At 47.0% G+C, this 18,156-nt stretch overlaps 1 protein-coding gene across 1 annotated transcript in view; it reads right to left on the reverse strand.

Annotated features, from left to right (window-relative positions):
* The window catches only part of LPGAT1 (lysophosphatidylglycerol acyltransferase 1), a 492,793-nt gene that overhangs the window by 107,279 nt on the left and 367,358 nt on the right, over positions 1–18,156 (reverse strand). The window contains exon 6 of the mRNA XM_078649741.1: positions 15,049–15,175. Coding sequence (XP_078505867.1) covers positions 15,049–15,175 — 127 coding nt within the window. The remainder of the gene's footprint in view (positions 1–15,048; positions 15,176–18,156) is intronic.

Below are 18,156 nucleotides of genomic sequence, written 5' to 3' on the forward strand. Positions count from 1 at the left end.
TTGCCGTTGGCCCCGTGTGTGTCCCAGGACGCCCTTATCCCCGCGGTGGCCCCGGCCCTGACACAGGCGGTTTCCCCGGCCGCTCCCCCCTCTTCCGCGGCCTCCTCGACTTTGGGGGTTGCCCTACCCGCGCCCACAGTATTGATGACCATGGCACCCCTCTTGTCAGGCAAATGTTCCCTAGCCTGGCTGGTCCCGCAGGCAGCGAAAGAGGGCATATGGCGTAGAGAATTTATAGACATTTTTTCCCTGTTGATGTTGGGGGCGCAGGGGTCGGATGTGACAAGAATGGGCTCCAAAGAGGAGGTCAAGAAGGCGCGATTTCAGTCATGGCCAGAAAAGACAATAAAAAACTGGCGTCAGGCTTTCGCCATCCTTGCAGCGGTAATCACAGAGCGCTTCCCTGATCAGGCGCAAGGTTTATTCCAGTATAATAGTATAATAACCAATGAAGCTGAGGCATCTTCCGGGATGGGGTGGTACTCATATGACTGAGTTCAGGAAAAAGATGTCGGTCTGTCCAGAACTAGAGTGGGACCAGATTGAAGTTAGACTGTGGATCGTACACATGGGTAAAGGCAAAGCTGAGGGTGGTGCCAATAGCGCGGTCCAGGTCAAGAAGTCTGAAAGCGATATGTCCTTTTCCCAGAAGAAAAATAATTTTAGGCAGCCCTTTCGAGGAGGGCGTGGGGGGGGCCGTTTCAACAGACAGTATGCCAAGAGGAATGTCTCTTCCACTTGCAGGTTGTACAACGCAGGAAACTGCACCTGGGGGAAAGCATGTCGTTTCTCACACGCTTGCAACAAATGTGGTGGTTCCCATCCAGAGTCTTCCTGCGATAAGCGGTCTTCCTCTACCAGCGCTGCCAATAAGGATAAATAATGTCCCCAAGCCCCCTTCCATTCCCCTTGCCCCCCCTGCTGCGCCCCCCCCCCCTCAGCTTGGCCTTCCGCTCCTACCACCCTAGAGGGGGGTTCAGTCGCAGTACTGCCTTGCCGGGACCTCCACCCCCTGAGTTCCAAAGGCCCGTCTCCAGTCATCATCCACAGCCTGTTGCGCTTGTTGCGAGCCTATCCCAATGAAAAGGATAGGGAGGTCCTGACTTCTGGTTTCCTGGACGGGTTCAAAATTCCATATCAGGGTCCCCGGGTCAGCAGGGACGCAGAGAACCAGAAATCGGTCAGGGAGCTCCCCGAGGTGGTTGACAAGAAGATTAGCAAGGAGGTGGCCTTAGGGAGGGTGGCGGGCCCTTTTCCTTCCCCCCCCCTTCCTGACTTTGTGGTGTCCCCGTTGGGGGTGGTCCCCAAGAAAGAACCTGGGGCTTTCAGGCTGATTCATAACTTGTCTTTTCCAGAAGGGAACTCTGTCAATTCTTGGCTTCCGGAAGCGGCCTGTTCTGTCTCATACTGTTCCCTAGATATGGCCATCGACTTAGTGAGGAGAGCTGGGGAGGGGGCCTGGCTAGCAAAAGCACATATTGAGGCAGCTTTCCGCTTGTTACCTGTACACCCTGACAGCCAGCATTTACTGGGTTTCAAGTGGAGAGGGGGATTCTACTTTGACAGGTGCATGCCGATGGGTTGCGCTGTCTCGTGTGCCTTCTTCGAGGCCTTCAGCACCTTCCTACAGTGGGCCCTCACAGAAGAATACAAAGTGGCAGCAGTGTCACATTACCTGGATGACTTCCTCTTCATTGGAAGGGAGGGCACGCAGGAGTGTCAGGAGGGTCTGGACTGTTTTATTGACCTTGCTAGTCGCTTAGGTGTGCCATTGGCGCCAGGTAAGACGGAGGGCCCTGCTCAGGTGCTGACCTTCCTGGAGATTGAGCTCGACACAATTCAGGGAGTGTCTCGTCTCCCAGCGGAAAAGGTTGTGGGTCTGAAGAATGATATCCATGCTTTGCTAGGTAGGGATAAGGCACCTCTGGGGGTCATTCAGAGTCTTCTAGGCAAGCTGAATTTCGCTGCCAGGGTCATTCCGGTGGGGAGAGTTTTTGCGAGGCGCCTCGCCAGGGCTACCGCCAAGGTCCACCGACAGTATCACTTTGTTAGACTGACCTCGGCACTCAAAAAAGACCTACTAATGTGGGATGATTTTCTCTCTGATTTTAATGGTACTGTGATATGGAGGTCCCCGTGGGTGGAGAGCCCGGAGTTGAATTTGTACACGGACGCTTCTGGTCGCGAGGGATTTGGTGCTATTCTGGGAGAGTTTTGGTGCGCGCAGGGATGGCCCAATGCTTGGCGCAGGCGGGGGATTACTGCTAACATCACTGTCCTGGAACTCTTTCCTATTGTGATTTCTCTACACCTGTGGCCGGATACCCTGTCCAACAGGAAGGTTTTGTTCTGGTCGGACAATATGGCAGTCGTGCAGGCAATCAATGGTCTATCTGCCAGCTGTCCGTTAGTGCTGTCTCTACTCCGGGAATTGGCTAGTAGGTGCTTGCACTGCAATGTTGAGTTTAGAGCTAGACACATTGCGGGGGTCACGAATGTCGCAGCTGATGCTCTTTCTCGTTTACAGCTGGACCGTTTTCGGGCGGCATGCCCCCAGGCGAGAGAGGAGATGACCCCCTTTGCACCAAGGCTCTGGCACATCTTGGAGTGGAGCAGCAATTGAGAGACTTAGGAGAGAAATCTTTGGCACTGGGAACTAGGAAACGCTATGCGAGTCAACGTGCTACTTTCCTTAAAGTCATTGCTGATTTAGGCTTGCAGGCCCTGGCACTGGAGGGGAGAGTTCAGGCGTTCATTGTGTGGGCCAGGAAGCAGAAAAAGTCCCACTCTTGGGTTTGCGGCCACTTAGCGGCCATTAGTCATGAGGCTAGGTTGTGCGGAGGGAGTGATCCAGCCAATTCCTTTGTCATTAGGGCTGCCCTGAAGGGTTGGGCTCGGGAGGATCCTAGGGTCCCGGATAACAGGTCCCCCATTAATTTTCCATCACTTCAAGCTATGCTACAAGTGCTGCGCGTAGTTGTGCACTCCCAGTATGAAGCGGCCTTGTTTTCTGCAGCCTTCAGTTTAGCATTTTTTGGCGCTTTCCGGTGCTGCGAGCTGGTTGCCCGTTCGAAGACAGATGTCTCTGGGGAGGCGTTGGGAGTGGGGGATATCGCCTTTGGGGAGGTGTTGTCCATCACGCTCAGGCGGTCCAAGACTGATCAGGCTGGTAAGGGGTGTGTCATCAGGCTCTCCCCCCTTGGGGATCCGCGCTTCTGTCCGGTATCAATCCTACGGGCCTTCATGGCCATGCGGCCCGCGGGGCCGGGTTACTTGTTGGTCCATGCTGACCTCAGCCCCTTGACTAAATATCAGATGGACAAAATAATGCTGGCCTGCCTGGACAGGGCTGGTCTGTTAGTTCAGGGAAAGAAGTTTTCCAGCCATTCCTTCCGCATAGGGGCGGCCACATCGGCCTTCCGAGCGGGCATGCAGCCAGTTCAGGTTCAGTCAGTGGGGCGCTGGGAATCTGCTTGCTATAAACGTTACATTAGGCCTTGATTTCGCTACATAAGGATGTAAATTTCTTGCTTTGTTGCTGTGTTGGTGTGGCGTTATTTGTTTTACTTGTGATTTACTCAATAAAGACCCTTGAACTTATTGCGTCTTTCTTTGGCAGGTTCGCTTGTATGGGTCATGGGGCACTCGATGGTCGACAGATTGGCCCGATGGGCAGAGGTCAGGCAGTGGACCAGTACCTTCACAAGTATCTACTGTGTGTGGTTGGGTTTCCCGGGCATGCGCTGGCACAGTCTACTCTTCAGACTTCGGGAGGCCCTGGCCCGGGGTGGTCCACCTCCCCGCCATTTGATGATCCACTTGGGTGGCAATGACATTACGTACTTGGGGAAATCCACTCTGTTACAAAAGATAAAGACAGACTTGGGCATTATCAGTGGCCTTTTGCGGGAATGGAGATCTGGTGGTCCGAAATTGTGCCCAGGAGATCCTGGCGGGGTGCTAATTCCTCTGAGGCAATCGAGAGGTCTAGAAGGCGGATCAATGCTGCCATGAAAAAATTCACCCAGCGCAGAGGCCTAGGTTTTATCAAACATGAAATGATCCAAGACAAAGTGAAGGGTTATTTTGAGGAGGATGGTGTTCACCTCATGCCTGTAGGTTTAGACCTCTTCCTGCTGGACCTGAAAGAAGCACTCTTGAGCAAAGGTTGCAGGTAGTAAAGGTAGCAAAGGTGGGGGGGCCTGTGCGGCAGCGGGTACCACCGCACAGGCTGTGGCGGAGTTACTGGGCGATCCGGAAGAAGAGAGGTGCAAACGATGTACTTCAGCGGGCACATGGGGGTGCCAGAGCCTAACCTGTATCCTCATGGGAGGTGCAGGAATTCGTGTCGGCGCCCCAGTAGTCCATCGGGCGGTTGTGGGCCTGTGCAACCGGGGGTTTGCCTAGTCACGCCCCACAAGGGGCGTGTCAGTATTTATATTTTTATTATACAGCAGTTGGGTGCTTTGCCACTGTGCTGTTTGGCTCAACAGGCGAGCAGGTGGCGAGAATGCAGCCTGCCCGGGATCGCCCGTAATGTTTACCCACCATCATTACATATGTTGTATGTAAATAAACCTGCAGCAATTTTCTCCCAAACTAATACGATGTCTGTGTATTATTTTGCGTGTTTGGGGAACTAGGGGGCGGGAGACTTCCGGTGGCCCTGATGTGACTATGCGCCTGCCCGAGGCCACGCAGTGGCCATTGAGAGGGCGGGCCATTAGTCTCTGAGGGCTGTCCCGCCCCCAGCAGGTTGTTAGCTTCTCCTCCTCACTGGTTGGAGGAGGCGGCTGGCCGTGTTTCTCGTCCGGGGCGGCGGGGAGGGGCCTCCGTGGGTACTTAGGTTACTGCACCACGCTGGAGGGCCTCTTTGCCGCCCGGGATGTCGTCGGGTGCTCGTCGGGACACTCTTTTCCCTCCCTTGCCTCTAACCCAGAGTGTTGGTATAGGGGGATTTGTGGAGGTTTTTAATGTTTCCATTTATCGTTGCAGGTTGGAGTTAAGCGGAGTTACTGGGCGATCCGGAAGAAGAGAGGTGCAAACGATGTACTTCAGCGGGCACATGGGGGTGCCAGAGCCTAACCTGTATCCTCATGGGAGGTGCAGGAATTCGTGTCGGCGCCCCAGTAGTCCTTCGGGCGGTTGTGGGCCTGTGCAACCGGGGGTTTGCCTAGTCACGCCCCACAAGGGGCGTGTCAGTATTTATATTTTTATTATACAGCAGTTGGGTGCTTTGCCACTGTGCTGTTTGGCTCAACAGGCGGGCAGGTGGCGAGAATGCAGCCTGCCCGGGATCGCCCGTAATGTTTACCCACCATCATTACATATGTTGTATGTAAATAAACCTGCAGCAATTTTCTCCCAAACTAATACGATGTCTGTGTATTATTTTGCGCGTTTGGGGAACTAGGGGGAGGGAGACTTCCGGTGGCCCTGATGTGACTATGAAAACCGTGTGCGCTGTGACTCTAGCAGGGCTTGAGACACCAGGAGGAGGCATGGACAGCCATTCACAGAAGAAAAGGCGCAGGCAAGGAAGGCGCCTCTATAGCCGGTCTATGCTTGAGCAAAAAGATTGAGTATAAAGCCTGTTGGCTCCGTCACACAGCAGAAAGGATTTTTGTTAAGAATTAATCACTCAACAATTCTTGAAGTCTGGATTTATTATCAGATAGAATACAACACACCGGGTGAAAGAGGCAGCGCTCCGGTCACCGGCTCAATACAACTGACAGCTGTAAACTGTAACTGTCAGCTGGCATTGGGGAATGCAAGCTGACGTCATGAGAGCAAGCGCAGGGGAGCGCGCGGCAGGGACGGGGGGGGGGGCAAGGAAGGGACAAGTTAAGTGGAAAGTGAATAACCAACGCAACAATTTGCTCCATGTTTCTTAAATATGAAACCCTGCACGGGTCACGCGATACAATCTCTGAGATCAACAAGGCAAAACTGACATTTTTTTGTGTCTGGTGATGGCTAAGCCATTTTAATGTAGTAAAATTATAAACTATAAATGCTGACTAACATCACGTTAAGTGACGGCATTCTGCTTTCACAAGGAGCACATCAATCAATCAAACAATCACTGCATTTCTAAAGCGCGCTACATACCCGTGAGGGTCTCAAGGCGCTGGGGGGAGGGGGGCCGCTACTGATCGAAGAGTCAGGTCTTGTGAAGTCTTCTGAAGGCCAGCAGGCCCTGAGTCTGTCGTAGGCTGGTAGGGAGAGCGAACCAGTTCTTGGCGGCGAGGTAGGAGAAGGATGTTCCGCCGGCGGTGGCTTTCCGGATACGAGGGACTGAGGCGAGGGCGAAGTTGGCTGAGCGGAGGCTTCGGGTGAGGATGTGAAAGCTGAGTCGGTTGTTGAGGTATGTAGGGCCGGTGTTGTGTGCGTGGGTGAGGAGTTTGAAGGTGATCCTCTTGTTGACGGGGAGCCAGTGCAGGTCTCTCAGGTGGGTTGTGATGTGGCTGCATCGGGGGACGTCGAGGATCAATCGTGCCGAGGCGTTCTGGATTCGTTGTAATCTTTTAAGGAGCTTGGTTATTGTTCCTGAGTAGAGGGCGTTTCCGTAGTCGAGTCTGCTGGTGACGAGGACCTGGGTGACGGTTTTTCTCGTGTCGGGGGAGATCCATTTGAAGATCATGCGAAGCATTCGGAGGGTGTTGAAGCAGGACGCGGAGAGGCGTTGACTTGCCTGGCCATGGAGAGGGTGGAGTCGAGGATGACCCCCAGGTTGCGTGGTCTGTGGGTTCCGCGGGTGAGCCTAGTGATGTGGGCCACCAGGAGTCGTCCCAGGCTGATGGGGTGGGTCCAAGAATGAGGACCGCCGTCTTGTTTGAATTCGGCTTCAGTCTACTGTCCTTCATCCAGTTGGCTATGGCCTTCATTCCTCTGTGGAGGTTGGCTTTGGCGGTGTGGGGGCCTTCGGTGAGGGATATGATCAGCTGGGTGTCGTTGGCGTAGGAGATGATGTTGAGGTTATGTTGTCGTGCGACGTGGGCGAGCGGTGCCATGTAGATATTGAACAGCGTCAGGCTGAGGGAGGATCCCTGTGGGACACCACAGATGATCTCGGTGGTTTTTGAGCGGAAGGGTGGGAGGCGGACGCTCTGGGTTCTGCTGGAGAGGAAGGATGTTGTCCAGGCCAGGGCCTTCTCTTGAATTCCGGCGTCATGGAGGCATGCTGATAGGGTTCGGTGGCAGAGTGTGTCAAAGGCTGCTGATAGGTCCAGGAGGATGAGGGCGGCTGTTTCTCCCTTGTCCATCAGCATCCTGATGTCGTCGGCGGCAGCGGTCTCGGTGTTGTGGTTGCTGCGAAAACCGGATTGGGAAGGGTCCAGGATGTTGTTGTCTTCGAGGAAGCGGGTTAGCCGTTTGTTGACGATCTTCTCTGTCACTTTTGCCGGGAACGGGAGCAGGGAGATGGGCCGGACGTTCTTGAGGTCCTTGGGGTCTGCTTCGGGCTTCTTCAGAAGGGCGTTGATCTCGGCGTGCTTCCAGCTTTCCGGGAAGGTTGCTGTCTCGAAGGAACTGTTGATTGTTTTCCGGAGGTGGGGTGCGATAGTTGTGCTGGCTTTGTTGAAGACGTGGTGAGGGTAGGGGTCGGATGGGGATCCGGAGTGGATGGAGTTCATGGTTTTGACGGTGTCTTCGTCGCTGACGTGGGACCAGGTGGTCAGGCGGCTGGTGCGGGTGGTGGGCGCAGGGGTGGTGGACTCGGTGGTTGGTGCGGGGGTGGCGGTGTTGAAGCTGTCGTGGATGTCGGCGATCTTGCGGTGAAAGAAGGTGGCCAGGGAGTCGCACAGGTCTTGTGATGGTGGGATGTCGTTGGTGTTGGAGCTGGGGTTGGAGAGTTCTTTCACGATGCTGAAGAGCTCTTTGGTGTTGTGTGCGTTGTTGTCTAGGCGGTCCTCTTGGCGGTTCTGATGAGTTGGTGGTGTCTGCGGGTGGTGCTCTTGTGGGCTGTGTGGCTGTCTGGTGTTCGATCGTGGAGCCATGTCTTCTCCAGCTTCTGACAGGTGCGCTTGGAGATCCGGAGGTCTTCGGTGAACCAGGTGGCTTTCTTGGTGGTGTGGTTGGTTGTAGGGGTCTTGAGAGGGGCGAGGGTGTTGGCGCAGTCGTTGATCCATTGTTTGAGGTTGGTCGCAGCGGTGTCTGGGTCGGTGGGTGGTCTCAGGGCGACGGTGGTAGTCAGTTGGTCCTTGGTGAGCTTTCCCCAGCAGTGGCGTGGTAGCTGTTGGGAGCGGTGGTGTGTGGTGGGATTCCTGAAGGTGAAGTGGACGCATCTGTAGTCGGTCCAGTGGGGTTCGGTGGTGTGGTTGAAGGAGACGTAGGGGCTTGTGGAGAAGATGGGGTCCAGCGTGTGTCCGGCGGCGTGGGTGGGTGTCGTCACGTGCTAGTTTCATTAGATCCATTTATTGCCTGTGACTACCATGGCAACTTCCACTTTTTGAGACAAAAACATATTTCTCCTATTAACCATTAAAAAATATATATTGAAGAGTGAGAGCCTAACAGTGCCCACACAAATAAAGTTTTACAAAAACATGTAAAAACAAAACCAACATTGACAAAACCAAAAGGATGCCGGAGAGCACAAGGCCTATTTATTGTCTTTGTAAAAGTTGGTTTTGGAATTAATTTAACTCAGGTGAATTTTACATACAAAGGGGCAATGAAATCACTCCCCCACCCTGAATCTTATTCACTAGTAATTGGAATCTCAGCGTATCTGATATTAACTCCTTCCCCTAGTCTACATCTTCTTTTTAAGATTAAAATTAGCCTTGTGTAAAAAAAAGATCAAGCTCACTGGGGCAAACTGATGACTTGCGCTCCTCAGTAAAGAGTGATTATGGACTGGGTGTAATTATTTACATTGTTCCTACATAACAGGCCCTTTTTATGATGTACCATGAAAGTAATCTCTTCATATGGATCTACGGAAAATTTTGCTTTCTGGAATTCAGGTGATGCAATACATTTTTAATTGCACTTGAATTTCATTTTGTAGCTAACGCGTGCAAACGTTCTTGAAAAACATTTTCGAATCCTTCTAAATTTAGTCTGCATCGAAATCTATAAAGTTGTGCTGAAACCATTCCTGAAAGGTCTTTATTAAGTATTTATGATCAATTAATTAAAAATGTTCTTTTTATTGAGGTTTATAACGGATCACGTGAACTGATAAACTGACTTTTGAATTTAAGTCAATGTGAAGCAGTCAACAAGTACCAGGAACACTTGCAAACCAAAGATACTGAAAGAGAGAAATGACATAAGTGGGTAAGGTTGACTTCTGCACGCAGTTCCCGAAGGTAAGGGAAAGAAGAGGACCAGTCACCAACATTCATCTACCCCTCTCATCAGTCCACGTGGTGTCACCCAGAGGTATACAGTTTTGACCCTTATACTGCAGTCATACACAGATTAAGCAACAGGCTTAACACTGGGCTCTTGGGAGACCTAATCAGCAAACTACATTAGATCCAAAAAATTGCAACAAGACACGTGCAGATGTGACCACATCGCCGCAATAATCAAGGCCTTGTACTGTCTCTCTGATGCCATAAAATCTTGTCGAACGCTTTCTGCATCGCCCACCTTTTCCAAGGTGAGCAGCTCCATGAATTATGGACTTGAGAATTGCTACGCATGATAAGAACAAATCGGATAATATAGCATTACCGCAGTTTAAATGGGAAACAGCTCCTCTGAATGACCCATTCAAGGTTCTAAATTGCGACAGTTGGGAAATAGTTTGTTAATACAGTTGTACATAAAAAAATGCTTAAACAATGATTGCCTTCTGTAAAAAATTGGTAGAAGGTATAAGTACTCACCTCAAGTAATAATCACAATCTTTGTCAGGGTGAACCACTAAAGTCACTAAATAAATCTGAGCTTAACCTCATGGTAGCAATGGTACAGAGCAGACAGACTTAACTGAGTTGCAATAAATAAAGTACTTATGCAATACGAAAACAATAAAACGTAGAGGTGCAAAACAAATCCTAAAACAAATTAGAAAATGTTCTTTGAGGTGAAACATGTGTTGACATTTCATTTCATAGTATAACTAGCACCCATTAATAAGCTAGTGTTTTATCAACGAACAGAGATAGTTTCTATATCAATGCCTTTTTTAGTTTGTCTAGAGTAAGCATTTTGCCAAAATATCGACCTGAAAATATTGTTTATTAGTTCATTTTATTCACTACTGCAGCATCTTTAATCTTCATATATAATATATAAATGAAATCAGAATTTTGCTATGACTGAAGGCAATACCTCTACTCCCACTTGCAGCCTTTTTGGCTACATGTTAGACTTTAGTGTTTACTTGATACATGCCTAATAAATTAACCTAGCATTTAGTATTTTGATAAGGCATTTAGACAGGTACACCATAAAAGAATAGACGTGTGTCTGTGGAAAATGTAGCAGGTATGCAAGTATTAAGTTTGACACTGTCATCCACAATAAAGTATAACAATTAACGGAAATCTACTAGAACTATGTATATTTTGAGTTACAGGTACAGGATGCAATATTCCCACCATAGAAAAAGATTGTAAGCAGTGGACAATTCACCTCGCTGCTAACTGATGTGCTAGGTGCTTCTTGCATTTTGGTATTATGGCTTATGCCTAAAGGAGACACCACAATATTACAAACTACAAGAGAGACCAGAAACCCCAGATGAGACCTGGGTAAATATAACATGCAACAATGTCTCAATAAGAGTCAATAGAACGGCACAATTTTAAGAGTAAATTAATTGCAAAAGAAACAAAAACACATAGTCCCAACTTTTGGTTAAGTGCAATTATATATGATCAACAGAGGCATAGAGTTTAGCTTTGAGGGTAATAATGCAGCACCAATCATGCTTTTAGAATGTGTACTGAAGTGTAAGGTGAACACATTTGCTCGTGAAGAAATATTTAAGTGGCGTAAATGAAACATTAATGAAAAAGTTAAACAGCATATTGGGAATATTTTGGAAAATTATTATGCCCGAGTCAATTCAATAAAAATACTGTGAAAATCATGTCATAATTGGAGATCCAATTTAGCTTGTACAAGTAAATGGCGTTTCGACCTTCTTGACTAGAGGTCATCATCAGGACATGGGTGACACAAGGAGGATGATTGCTGCCTGAAAGAAATCCAAGGCACCTGGAGGGGTTTCGGTCAGTGAGTGTATAAGCCTGGTTCTGCTGGTCACCAGGGAGGAAAGAGGGGATCTATTGCGTTCTGTCTAGGAAATAAGAGTCAACTTCAACATGAGGTGTATCAAGCCTGAGAAGTGCCAAATTCATAGCCACATGGTGAGAATAACCTCCAAGGAGGAGAGATGTCGGTTTTGAAGGCTGGATCGAGGTATGCTAGTTATCCTTGCAGGAGCTGTCAGTGGAAATATTGAACAGCTCAGGAAAGTTCTAGGTGGTGTACACCGGGAAGCGGAGTGGTGTGAGACCACTCTTCTTCAAGCCACTGATAATTTACACGTGGCGTGCATCAAAACTCAGCAAGGCATATGAATTAGCTGCAGTTAGTATGCCGACGTGACACACGCGTCAATATGGAATCACAGCGGCGACAAACTTGTAATCACAGAGTGCCTGAACGAATCAGGCGATTCATTGGCATACTAACTGGAATTTTTCCTGCAGGGAATAACAATGGCGAGGTGTGGCCTCATTATCCAGGACAAATTAGCACCCACAAAAAATAAAAACATTTATGTCGACGAATTTCGATCTTGTAAAAAATAAAAAAATTAAAACATATAGTTATCATCAAGACAAAAGTAATTACGGTTGAAGCACCAACTACAAGACTGGTTCACTGAGCCCCTATACGCCCGAGGAGGAATCCCTTGAAAGAAATTAATTGAAACAAATTGTTTTTTAATGCTAATTTATGACATACAACTCCGGAATCCATGCTAAGATTTTTCCTGTTTATTATACGCATTAACTAATTACCGCCTACCTGTATATGCAAATGTTTACACTTCATCAAATATCACCGAGTGGTTTGGGGTTTTTGTCTCCGTTTGCTCCATATTAATTCACAAACAATGGATATGTTTACAATCCCCAATATAAGAAAGAATTAACAACATAACTTTGGCTTGGATATCATATGTGTAAAAAGGTTTTAAGGTTCTAGCGAGGACTCTTCAAAACGGGTTTATGGAAAGGACAGAGGCGGGGACATTTAACAAGTAAACACAACTGGTACACTGAGGTTACCTATTACTAACACATGCATTTCTATTTTTTCCTGCAGTATAAGCATGATCTACAATTTGGTGGATTGGTTTGTACTCACAGAATACCACTATTAATTCCATGAGTATGGTAAGACAGTCACTTGACAACTGATTATGCTGCAACCTGTACTTGACACCGAGGGGCTTTAAAACTGAGCGGAAAGGCAAATGGGCGATCATCCACTCCAGCTGAGCGCTGAAGTGCAATGCTTGCGTCAAAGGAAGAGGAATTATGTTTTTTTTTCTTTGTGTGTTACATACCTGCCTCTGCAATGAATGCAAAGCGAACACGGCACTTAATTGTGTAAATTGTGGGAGATTGAAGATAGGGAACCCAATTACACTGTACTATCAAGGGTATGTAGCCTCTGGCAGCTGCTTGGATGGTTAAGAGGAACTATAGAAAGATAGGCCAGTAAACAAACTTTCCTGCCTTTCCTCTGTCGAGGGAGTCCAAACAGTACATATTATCCTAAAAGTGGACATAAGCAGGGCACGAGTCAGGAGTACACGCGGGTGGACAGCGTCCACCCACTTATTTCACAGGGGAGACGCCGTCCACCCTACCAAGAAATTGGGCCCCACCGATAAAGATGCTGAATTCGTCCAGGTGTAATTTCCAAAAACCGGGACACTTTCAGCAGCGCCTGCACATTGTTATCTGCTTTCCATCCGCAACACGTGCAGGCGGAGAAGGGCCCCTCTTATTTCTAACTCCTGCTGGCTCTTAACAAAGGCCGTGTCCTTTTGTTCGAGACTCCTGGCTGGCAGCAGTCATGAGCCTCACACCCAGAAGCAAATGCAGCAGAGGAGAAACAAAGGCTCACACCTTGTTAGCACTTCACACATACTTAAGAGAGGCAGCTTTTCACTTTGTTCAGGCTCTGTTTAGAAGATATGCATGCACTGTAAGAACTGCAGATGTGTTAGTCTTTCCCAATATTTGCACAAAATAAATAGCATTTATATAGTGCTTACTACCCCTGATGAGGCGTAATAATTTAAATATCAATATTTTTTCTTTGAAAGCACTATAATTAGAGGAAGCTTTACGCTGACAAAAGGCAACATTATGTGTAGCGTACAAAAGTGTGAATCTTCTGCCTAATTCAGGAGAGTTTACAAGTATACTCGAAATGTGCTCCAATGTACTCATGATACACCTGCTAAATATGTATGTGAGGGCTTAAGATCTGATGTCACTTCATGCGATGCCACTTTCTGTGATGTCAAGCGCTGTGATGCCACTTGCTTACTGATTAACTAGGTTAGTCCTCCCACTTCTTTTTTTAGGACTTGTGCCCTGGACATAAGCATCCAAGGCAAACCAGACCCTATTGTAACAGCACTTTTGGAGCTGGCTATACTAGCATACTATACTAGATTGTACTCTAGAAGGGAAGCACTTGTTGAAACCCAGACTACATGAATACTTGACTGAGAGTCAGAAAGGCTAAAAGGCAATAAGATCATTAGCATTCAAATGTTTGTTCCAGTGCTTACAACGCTGGTCCTAGAGACAATCCCATTCTCAAAACTAACACAAGGGCCAGAGTCGATAAACCATGCACTCCTAACAAACAAACTGAACCAGTGTGGGAAACGTTTCTAACAGAGTGGCAGACGAAGTCTAGAGGTTCTTAGTCACTGAAGGAAAAGAAGAAACAGATGTCTAAAAGTACCTGTTTTAATCCGGCATGTCTATAAATTTATTTAAGACATGTATTACTCTATCTTGAAGGTAAAGTCTCATTCTCAAGTGGAAGAAAAGCTGCGATCCCACCCTTTGCTGACATACTGCAGCTATAGATAGAAGAGCCTCACATCGGCTTATGTGGTAAAGAAATACCAGCCTGTTCCACAACATAGAAGATTCTACAGTGTTGCACCTTTTACTGCAGTGTTCAATGTTTGAAATTTTTTGATCCAAGCCCCTAGGAATTAATTGAAAAGTATGAAAATATACCCTGAAGAGCAATGTGGCTGCTTCTCATCAGCAGCCTTTAAACCAATGTTCAAGACATGGGGGATTATTTGAAAGGCATGAAAAAATACCCTTAAGAAGAGCAATTTGCCTTCCCCTTATCAGGAGCCTTTCAACCTATGTTTAATAGTTGTGATCTTTTGAAGCAATGCACACTACTTGTCCAAATGGTCAAGTACCCATGAAGATTTTTTTCAGAAGAGGTATATTTATATTAGTGAGTGTTCTGATAGTTATCAAATACTGCAAAAGTTTCAAACTATATAAAATAAAATTGGTGAGCGTCCCTACCTTTTCAGAAACAGATCAAGAGCATCTAAAAATGGTATGACACAAAAATATAATTTTCTGAATATCGTCCGACACAAATATTATGTCCTGAATATCATTGAGTATCAACTTTTTGAATCTTAATAAAATATTATGTACACCCAAAGGCATTATATTTTTGGAAACTACATTCACGAAACACTATTTATGCCAGAAAATATTTCTGCACCCCATTCCGACATACAACCCTTAAAATAGCACTATATAAAGTGTGAGATTTTGCAACCAGCAAACAAAAATTCAATTACCATGTCACAGTGCAAAACGCTTTGCAACAGCAAATATCATTGTACTTTCAGAATATTCAATTTTTCCAGTAATTAATTTAATATTCAACTGAAGAAGAGGAGCAACAGCTGATGGAAACACAAAGGGTTGAAGTCGGACATAATGATACAATACCATGCGCGATGCTCCAGATTGGGGACGGTCAAAGATGGTGTCCTACCTGTAATATACATGTGTCACCATTGGTTGCCTGTAGCCAAGAATCCACGTTTGGATGTCCATTGGGTCAGCGTTGGGGTAACCAATTGTGGTGTCTATTACCCACTGTAGGCCTTTCGAAGAGCACTCTAGATATAAATGAAATAAAAAAATAAAGATGTGCACATGAGGAGTAAGAACAATTTCTTATTATTCAGGACTTACTGTGCAGTAGCCACCTACTAAATATATCATAAGCAAAAATTTAAATGAAAATTTGCATTCAAAGATTTATCTTTTCCAGAGACTGACTTTATGTCTCGGCAGAGATCTCTTTCAAAATCGTTTTGTCTGCTGCCGGCCTGTGTGCTGAATATTGGCGGGCTGCTGTACGGCAAGGTACAGTTGCTAGATGAAGAGCAAACTGACCCAATCAGGTGATCACTAGGGCCCGTATTACATACATAATATGCGTCAGGGGAACAAAGGACCTGTGCACCCGTTTACTGCACCCCTGGGACAAAAGGTGGCGCAGTCCTTCTGTAATACTGATAGCACCAGTGCACATATAGCATAAGGGTGAACACTTTACCTCTGTGCCCGCACTGTATTATGGATGCGGGCATAGAAGCAAAGAGACCACCAGGAGGTGCAATGATGTGTGGAAAGCCTTCCACCCCCTTCCAAGGGTGCTCGCTGAAAGGGGGGAAAGAGGGTCCCATGGACCCTCAAACATCCCCTTGCAGGCCGGTGCAGTTGTCTGCATGGAGGAGCACTGTCCCCGTTCAAAATATGCACTATAAAAGACAAAGGCTGCATCAAGCCACTACTTCGCCATTTACTAATGCGTGGCAGTGCAACGGGGGAAGAGCGCCTTTGCATAATGCAGCCTCAGATGGACTGGACTGCCCTACAGGGAATAGAGCTGGTCCCCTGCTTGGGCTGTTTCACTGTAGCGGGTAAGACTCCTCATTATTATCTCTTAAGGTAAGAGCGTGTTTGTTAAACAGTGCAGGGCACCTTGTGTGCTACAACTGCTCCCTCTCATACACCATATACATTTTTTTTTATTTTATTTTGAAAGTTTTATATAGCGCGAACAAGATCTTTGCCGATATCAGAGCGCTTTACAGAGCAGGGAATACCAAACAAAAGAAAGAATACGTGAGGGAGCATAATAGTACAGGTGAAACAATAATGCAAGTACATAGTCATAATAGTAGGTGGAAACAATAATAAAGGTAAAACACATATTCGTAGGGATGTAGCAGAATAATACAGGAAAAAACACAAAGTCATCGGGATCGAGCTGGGTAATATAGATCGGTGCCGATCCTTTATAGTTTCAAGTTGAAAGCTCAAGTGTATTTGGCCATGAGAAGAGCTTTTACTTCTTTCTTAAAAAGTGTGATTGAGGAGATGAGCCTTGTTTCAGGAGGGAGTGAGTTCCAGATCCTGGGTGCCATTCCTGAGAAAGAGCGCTTATACGTTTTTTCCTTCCTGAATCTTCGAGGTTTTAGCAGCAGATTGTTTGTGCCTCTAGTGTAATTAGAGCCTCTAGTGTATCTAGAGCCGCCAGAGATTGACAGCTTCTGATTGAGGTATCCGGGAGAGCTCAAGTGTATAGCCTTATGTGTCATGCTGGCAATTTTCAGATGTATTCTGGCTTCAAAAGGCAGCCAGTTCAGGGCTTTCAAGTCGGGGGTGATATGCGAGTGTTTTTTTGACCCAGTGATGAGTCTTGCTGCAGCGTTTAGAGAGGCTCTTAGGGGTGCAGTAGTGGTTAGTGGGAGACCGCAGAGGGCGATGCTGCCGTATTCAATTCGCAGGATTACTAGTGCTTGTACCGCAGTTTGGAAGTCTTTGGCTGGTAGGAAGGGTTTCAGTTTCCTCAGTGTATTGATTTGGAAGTTCGCACCTTTAGTAGCCTTGCTGATATGATGCTGCATGTTGAGATTGGAGTCGAGAGTTATGCCCAGAGATTTTGCTGAGTCCACGATGGTGGGTAGGACATTGAGTGCAGTTAGCTGTTTAAGCCACGTTTGGGAAGTAGAGATCTTCGCGGGAGGTGAGATCAAAAGGAACTCTGTTTTCAGGGCATTGAGTTTGAGATGGTTATTTGCAAGCCAGGATTGGGTGCTTCTGATTGTTGAGTTCAGGAGTAAAATGTCATTGGGAGATTGTAGTTTGAGATATAATTGGGTGTCATCTGCGTACATGTGAAAAAGTACATTGGATGCTTGTAGCAAGGTGGTGAGGGGTTCCATAACTAGGTTGAACAAAGTTGGTGAAAGGGAGGATCCTTGAGGGACACCTAACGTAACAGGTATTGGCGAGGACATTAGGTTGTTACTCTTGAATTTCTGCGACCTGTTGTGTAAGAAGGATGTGAACCACTTGAGAACAGTCCCAGATAGACCCATTCTTGTGTTCAAAAGTTCGAGTAAGTTCTCATGTTAACGGTGTCGAATGCTGATGAGAGATCAAGAAGGATGAGGAGGCAGGTATCATTTTGATCTAGCATTTGTAGCGCGTCATCAATTATGTGGGTCATAGCACTTTCAGTACTGTGTCCTGCTCGGAAGCCTGATTGATGAGCGTTGAGGAGATCAAACTGATCAATGTGTTTAGTCAGCTGCAGTTGTGCACATTTTTCCAATAGTTTGGCGAGAGTGGGAATATTGGTAATGGGACGGTAGTTGTTTAGGTCGGATGGGTCGGCGGAAGGTTTCTTTAGTAAAGTTGTGACTTGTCCAACTTTGAGGGAGTCAGGGATGTATCCTTGCTGTAGCGAGCTGTTGATAATTTTAGTCCACAGTGGAAGGAGCCATGGGGTGAAGTCTTTGACAGCGTTGGCAGGGAGGGGATCCGTGAGGTGATTGGACGGTTTCAAGGTGCTGAGCAGTTTGCCTATTTCTTCTTCAGAGTAGGTGTCAAAGGATGACCACGTAGCATTGTTTTTTAGTTCAGTGATAAATAATAATTATTAATAAATAATAAATAATTATAAATAAATAAATAAATAAAATAAAATAAATAAATAAAATCATAAATAATTGCTGCTCCCTCACAAGACACCGTAAACAGCTCATGTGCTATGGGGGCATGGTTGCTAGAGCGATGCCGCTCT

The sequence above is a fragment of the Lissotriton helveticus genome, chromosome 6 (genome assembly GCF_964261635.1).
Source record: "Lissotriton helveticus chromosome 6, aLisHel1.1, whole genome shotgun sequence".
In the NCBI taxonomy this organism is placed as follows: Eukaryota; Metazoa; Chordata; class Amphibia; order Caudata; family Salamandridae; genus Lissotriton; species Lissotriton helveticus.